The 916-nt window shown below is 45.8% G+C and overlaps 1 protein-coding gene across 1 annotated transcript; it reads left to right on the top strand.

The window, feature by feature from the left end:
• Window positions 1–328: 328 nt before the first annotated feature.
• LOC112505555 (hyphal wall protein 1-like) lies at window positions 329–893 on the top strand (the record flags this gene model as incomplete). Its single annotated transcript, XM_025109450.1, has 1 exon — window positions 329–893. A coding segment is annotated over exon 1 (565 nt), but the record flags the coding sequence as incomplete, so codon positions are not given.
• Window positions 894–916: the final 23 nt, after the last annotated feature.

Genomic DNA, 916 nt, shown 5'->3' on the forward strand with positions numbered 1-916 from the left:
TTACCCCAAAATGMTGACATCATATGCATGAAGTCATTCTTTTGGCCATTTTCTTTTAACAAACAAAAAAAAATGCACCATCTTTTTCCATCATTATCAATCACATTACTCATATTTTGCCTCCCTATCTTTCTAAGATCTTTTTTTTCTCTAAAAAAAAAAAAAATAATACAAAACAAAAAAACCAACAAAAATTTAAAAACTCACTTTTAATACTTAAATATTTTTTTAAAAACAACTTTCAAAACCCAAAACCCATTTTGCCTTTTTCCCTCATTTCTCCTTTCATCTTCTCCAAGACAACCGCCGGCCACCATTTCCATTATCCATGGCACGACCGAAGCAACCGGTTCGCAACCACCCTTCTCGCCGTTCACTTCGCCGGCGACAATCCGCCGTTGGTTCGACCACCGGTGCTCCACTCTCGACCGCACCACCTGCTTCCTCGTCGGCCGAACCATCTTCGTCGACGACGGGAGGTTCCTCCACCGCCAGTGCCATCGCCGCAAGCACTATCGCCGCCTTCCGCGACACCACTCCGGCGTCTGTAAGTTTCTCCTCTATTCCGACTACCTCCGCACACCACTCCACCCCGACCACCACAGTGCTCTCATTTGATGATGATGGTATGGCTGTCCTAACTAGGGTGGCTCTATCATCTCATTTGGCCGAATCGTCTTCAACTCCCAAACCATTATCCATTTCATTAAGTTCGGCTTTTGCCCCTCCTACGATTACACCCTCAAGACCCCTTTCCACTCCCGTCCCAGGTGATGAGGAGCCAACCCTAACCCCTTCTCATACAGCTTCCCCCAATCACTCACGGTTTGATTTAAACCAAATGGGGGATGGTGAGGATGAAGGATTGGACGATATTACATTTGATTTTGAAGGTATGCATGAGGGAGGACACACC

This window comes from Cynara cardunculus, unplaced genomic scaffold (assembly GCF_001531365.2).
Source record: "Cynara cardunculus var. scolymus isolate 2C unplaced genomic scaffold, CcrdV1 Un_Scaffold_12083, whole genome shotgun sequence".
Taxonomy (NCBI): Eukaryota; Viridiplantae; Streptophyta; class Magnoliopsida; order Asterales; family Asteraceae; genus Cynara; species Cynara cardunculus.